Source organism: Macrobrachium rosenbergii, chromosome 7 (genome assembly GCF_040412425.1).
Source record: "Macrobrachium rosenbergii isolate ZJJX-2024 chromosome 7, ASM4041242v1, whole genome shotgun sequence".
Taxonomy (NCBI): domain Eukaryota; kingdom Metazoa; phylum Arthropoda; class Malacostraca; order Decapoda; family Palaemonidae; genus Macrobrachium; species Macrobrachium rosenbergii.
In genome coordinates, this window is record NC_089747.1 from 8,890,001 (window position 1) to 8,895,541 (window position 5,541).

General features: G+C 38.8%; 2 protein-coding genes across 2 annotated transcripts in view; both read right to left on the reverse strand.

Moving 5' to 3' along the window:
* LOC136840096 (serum amyloid A-5 protein-like) overlaps positions 1 to 1,758 on the reverse strand; it is a 1,973-nt gene extending 215 nt beyond the window's left edge. Inside the window, exons 1-4 of the mRNA XM_067106485.1 lie at positions 1,608 to 1,758; positions 627 to 752; positions 336 to 446; positions 1 to 143 (exon numbers count right to left, since the gene is read on the reverse strand). The exon at positions 1 to 143 is cut by the window's left edge and continues 215 nt beyond it. Of these exons, the coding sequence (XP_066962586.1) occupies positions 5 to 143; positions 336 to 446; positions 627 to 751 (375 nt within the window). The 5' untranslated portion in view covers position 752; positions 1,608 to 1,758 and the 3' untranslated portion in view covers positions 1 to 4. The remainder of the gene's footprint in view (positions 144 to 335; positions 447 to 626; positions 753 to 1,607) is intronic.
* Positions 1,759 to 2,712: 954 nt separating this feature from the next.
* On the reverse strand, positions 2,713 to 5,078 carry LOC136840504 (serum amyloid A-5 protein-like). Its single transcript, XM_067107164.1, has 4 exons — positions 5,055 to 5,078; positions 4,229 to 4,379; positions 3,813 to 3,922; positions 2,713 to 3,122 (listed from the first exon to the last, which is right to left on the reverse strand). The coding sequence occupies exons 2-4, from the start codon at positions 4,376 to 4,378 to the stop codon at positions 2,984 to 2,986; spliced, it is 399 nt and encodes a 132-aa protein (XP_066963265.1). The 5' UTR covers position 4,379; positions 5,055 to 5,078; the 3' UTR covers positions 2,713 to 2,983.
* Between the last annotated feature and the right edge of the window lie 463 nt (positions 5,079 to 5,541).

Genomic DNA, 5,541 nt, shown 5'->3' on the forward strand with positions numbered 1-5,541 from the left:
TCCTTCAGTATTGTGAAGGAAGACCGGCAGGACGGTACTTGTTAGGATCACCACCACCTCGTCCCCACTTGTTGGCTTCTTGGTCGGCAGCGCTGGCTGCTGCGTCTCCACCACGCCACTGGTCTACTGTCTCCCTGGCATTGCTGAAATGGAATGCCACATTATGAATACAGTGTTCTGTTCTTTGCGTTTCCAAGGTAGAATCCTAATCAGGTAACACCTGTTTCGAAACCTTTTGCATTTAACCAACTTGGAAGTTAAAAGGTCAGTACTGTACACTGTTGTGTAGTTACTAGAGCATACTTTATATACATAACTTTCTTTCCATCACTAACCTGATAACTTCAGCAGCCCAGGCACCTCCGGGACCCCTCTGGGCGGCGTCGTGGTTCCCTCTTGCGTGGAAGTACTTGTCCGAGTTCTTCCAATTGGCGTCTCTCATGTCGCTGTCCAGAGTTGGGATACAGAATGCCGTTAGTGAAAATTCAGAAACATTTCTCTTTTACGATCACCTAAAGGAACTCGTGAAATTTGCAAAACAAGTGCATTTTTAGCAGCCTTTCCCCCTGAGTAATGCAGTGAAGACACACACAAAAAACTAAGATCACTAAAGCCTGATGTCTTACCCATAAGCGCGGACCATATCTCCTGAGCCCTGGAAGGCTTCTTTGACGAATGAGAAGAGCCCTGGGGCCCCTTCTGTGCTGGCAGCCACGGCTGCAAGAACCACCACAGCAACGAGGACCTTCATTCTGAGGGGCAAATAATATGTTTAATTCATAGCTAAACAATCAAGAGAAACCTAATTTAGCAAGTGAACCAGATGAAAGGTCATGATGTTCAAAGGGAACACCTTGAATACTGAAGGGCAATATAACAATAGAAAATATGGCTAGACTAATGTCGAATAACACAAAATATTATTGAGATGTTATCAATGTTTTTCATCTGCTAAAAGTCGGTGGGACAAGGACCCATGTCTAGCCCAAGCCTGGGGGAAACAAGAGCAAGAAGGGGAAGAGATGGTTCCACCTCTGCAAATGGAAGGAAGACTCTATTAGGAAAACAGAAGTAAGGAAAGGCTTCCAAATCTTGAATGTTAAAGATGAGCTCCTACTCAATTGATCCTACTGTGTAATGTAAGCATCAATAACTGTAATCATATGTATAGCATGTATGTACATCTCGACATCAAACACAGCATGGACAATGCGTACTGACTGCACGGTGTTTGAGAAATGTTTAAAAAAAAACACTTTGCAAAGTTTCAAACTTTTTGTTGAATTATTTTGGTGTCCAAAGTAGGAAGACATTAAGGCATATGAATGTTAACTAAGAAGGCAAAATGAGAGTGAAACTGAGGGTGACATGTAGATTAAAAGCTTTAAATTTTAAATCATAAAAATATAATAAGACTTAAAAATCGGGAGAAACAACTTAGAGTCAAAGAGACCGACTTTCAAATTATTTGATAGTAAATTTACCTTTGTCAACCATTAAAACTTGAAAAGTTTAAGAAAATCTTGTGATAATGAAGTAAGCTACGCTAGATTAAAGTATATCCAGCGATATAACTGACGGGAGAGCTGAAAGTTATTTGCACTTACTTGCTTTGTAAAACGCCAACTGGTTTCTGTGCAACTGCTCAGGTTTCCAGTTCTTAAATAGTACTAAGCGCTGACGTCTGCCATCTGGTGGTAAAGTCAGAAACTTTACTCCCCTCTCCCTGAGTCTCTCGTAAAACCTGATCTTAATAATAATTTTTTACGTTGGTCTGGGCGTCTCAGAAATTGCAAGATCTCTCTGGGATTTCCTTACCTGCACTTTAATCGTGTTTTTACAATGTCTGTCATTATTCCTCGTATGAATGACACCTGAATGACGTTTCGATCATCGTAATTGAACAGTGGGGAAAGGGGATGGGTGGAGCGGAGAGGGAAAAATGAAGTTTCTCATTGTTTCCTACTCTAGTGTGGAAACTTCCTTGGATCCGGTTAACGAAGTAAGACGTTTGAAAATAAGCCAGAAAAAGCATTATGCCCGTCATAGTTTGAATAGACTTAAACTTTTGGTTATTCAGGTTTGCGCTTGTCTGCTGACGTCCAATAGGCCTAGAATAAAGTACAACGTAGGGTTTCCCCGATGACTGGCGGTTAATCAGCCTTGTTTCCCTCCAGGAAACATACGGGGAAAATGACTGTGGATTCCCCATATGCAATTCATTCTTACCCAAAATGCATAGAATCTATTCTGCGAATCTTCATCTCGAAAGTTGACAGAAGTTTGTGAGAAAAAATAATTTGCTTTGCCACCAAAAGATACAAACCTGATGGCATACATACACCACGGTCTAGACGTACAAACTATTGGCTTATGACTAAGAGGTATTGTAGGTTCGGTATTGTCTTTTTTTTTCGCTGACTAAATTCAAGTCACGTTTTTCTTAAAACGACACTGAAAGAATGCTTAAGGTTTATTCAACATAACCTGAGTGCACATTTATGCATCATTAATATATATATATATATATATATATATATATATATATATATATATATATATATATATATAAATATCTCTATATATATACACACACACACACACACACACACACACATATATATATATATATATATATATATATATATATATATATACACTTACATATTGGCGATTGCAATGTTCAGTATAGAGCTTAATTCGTCCAAAAGATCTAGATTTTGGTGTGAGTGGAAGTCATTTTTTAGTTGTTTTATTTCTTTGGAAAATCAAATGTTTCTTAGTTTATCTTTTCATATATATTTGATGAAATTGGTCAGCAAAGGCTGATGGCAACAACAATATCTACCTAAGAAGTTGACAACCTCTAGTACTACGTCCCAATACATCATCATCTCAGATAAAATCAGTTACTGCCATCAATCACTTGAACTGTTTTTTTTTTTATACAAACAATTCCTTTAAGATTCTCGAAGCCACGCCATTAGTACTTTGGAGGAAGGCCCTCAGGACGGTACTTGTTAGGATCTCCTCCACCTCGCCCCCAGTTGTTGGCCTCTTGGTCAGCAGCGCTGGCTGCTGGGTCTCCACCACGCCATTGGTCTACTGTCTCCTTTGCATTGCTGAAATAGAATATCTTCACTTTTGAGTACATTGTTTATATCCTTCATTTGTTTTCGGGATAAAAATACTTCCTTGTGAAGACACTGAAGATGTAAGGCTTGTAAGCACTGTGGCAGGAACCTTTATTTCTGGTAAATTCAAAGCATGGTACACTACTGAAATTTTCTCTTGAAAGAAATTGATGAACACTGTGCTCTACCCTCTGTCAGTGACCTGGGACACTGTAAAAGTTTTAGACAACTAATTAGGTCCAACAGGTAAGATTTGAAGAATCAGAGCCCTTGTTAATCATGATGGCGAACACAAAGCAAAACTAAGACAAGACTTTGAGTAATTTATAAAATTCTTGGACAGAGAGAGAAGATAGAGAGGTAATAGCTTAAAAAGTGAAAACATTTAGAGTTAATACACACACACATTATATATATATATATATATATATATATATATATATATATATATATATATATATATATATATATATATAAATAAAACCACAATCCTATTTGCTTATCAGTAATTATATATTTCCACCTATACACCTTTTCCCATTAGATAGAGCGGATCCGGTTTTCAGCCATCATTTTAGGAATCGAGAGAGAGAGAGAGAGAGAGAGAGAGAGAGAGAGAGAGAGAATCCTGAACGTTTCTCAAGATGTGACGCACAATTTGAGCCAAATTTCACCAACCTGATGACTTCAGCTGCCCATGCACCTCCGGGACCCCTCTGGGCGGCGTCGTAGTTCCCTCTTGCATGGAAGTACTTGTCTGAATTCTTCCAGTTGGCTTCTCTCATGTCGCTGTTCGCAGTGGGGGAATAGATTGACGTCAGTGGAAGTTTATTATGGTTTTTCATTAATAATCTTCTCACGGACAAATGCTAGCGATAAAGAGTACAGTGATTTACATAAGAAAGGAAAGGCAAGTCCAGATCGCTTATTATTATTCATAAATATTCTTTCCCTCCTGAAGAAATTAGTGAAAGGAACAAATTGCTGGATGCTACAGAAAAAAAACTAAATACACATAAAGAGCAAAATAAAGTAAACAAACGGAATTAAATGTAATGAAGAAACAAAAACCAACATTAAAGCCAGAAAACTTAGGAATAAGCGCCGGCCATATCTCCAGCCCCCTGGAAAGCCTCTTTGACAAAAGTAAAGGGTTTGGTGACGGTGTCCCAGAAATCTGGGGCTCCTTCGGTGCTGCCGGCAGCGTCGGCTGCGAGAACTACCACAGTAAACAGCAGCTTCATCCTGTGGAAGGAAAACGTTTTGGTTTGCAATGTATATTTTTTGTATATTTTCATTCTCCTCATAGCTCCTCTTACGTGCTTGGGAATTGGCTGGTCTGGGATGTTTTGTAAAAAAATAAAAAGAAGAAAGACCATTGAAGGAGATGAACAAAGCCTAGACGCATAGGGTAGACTTAGCTAGATCCGGGATAGGCTGTTGTCAAACACGTTATGCATATCCATAAGATCAATGATGTTTCTAATGTTTCTGTTCGGTAACTATGAGCTTCTGACCTACTGTCATTTTTCATTATGTTTTACTAAAGTCTGCGAGTAGTTTCTTGATCTAAACGAGTCTGAAGAGATTTTAATTAACACAGAAAAAGATTACTGAGAACAAAAAATGGCAAATCAAGTTAATGTTTGCTTAGATGGCAAACTGAAAGAGAAAATATGGCTGACATCATGTTGAATAGAGTTTAGACCTGAATGCCGAAGTGGATAAAAATAGATGAGAAGCAATTTTTCAAAATATTTCAAAAGTTTGTCGCGTTCTCTTCAACAATTAAAATAAGAAGATTTTAAATAAATCATCTGAGACTGAAGTAAGATAAACCATAATACTAAGTTGATTCAAACATAATTTTACGTTATAACTGACCAAGAGAACTCAGAACTCAATATGGTTACTACATACTTGCTCGGAGGGCCACAAACGCTCTTCTGATAATCTGCAGCGTTTGCAGTGGCCTTAAATAGTGCAGTTCTCTGGTATTTGGTGCTTAGGCATAGTACTATACTCTCATTCCTAAGCTCCACCCCCTCTATCTCCCCCCCCGGCCCTACATTTCACGGTGGATTCGTACTCACCGTATTGGAACAGTTACACCGACGTCTCAGACAGCATAAAATGCACTGGGAGATCCCCTCTCTTCGGATGAAACAGGTTAAAAGTGGTTTTTTGCTCGTCTTATTTTAACAGTGGAGAGAGAGAGAGAGAGAGAGAGAGAGAGAGAGAGAGAGAGAGAGAGAGAGAGAGAGAGAGAGATCGTGTTTTCACCCATGCGTCTAGGCCTGGCAACAAGAGTCTCCATTATTTTCCGTCTCTTTTTTCTATCTGTTCCCCATACATATCCTCTGCGCTCAATGTTCAGTCCTACTGGAAATTTAGGTAATGTAACAAG

Bases quoted from the DNA above. Each gene is read 5' to 3' on its own strand.
- LOC136840504 (XM_067107164.1), bottom strand. From the start codon at position 4,378: ATGAAGCTGCTGTTTACTGTGGTAGTTCTCGCAGCCGACGCTGCCGGC. The intron at 3,923-4,228 runs TAAGTTTTCTGG...ACTGCGAACAGC, and splicing joins ATATGGCCGGCGCTTATTCC to GACATGAGAGAAGCCAACTG. The intron at 3,123-3,812 runs GTTGGTGAAATT...ATTCTATTTCAG, and splicing joins TGGGCAGCTGAAGTCATCAG to CAATGCAAAGGAGACAGTAG.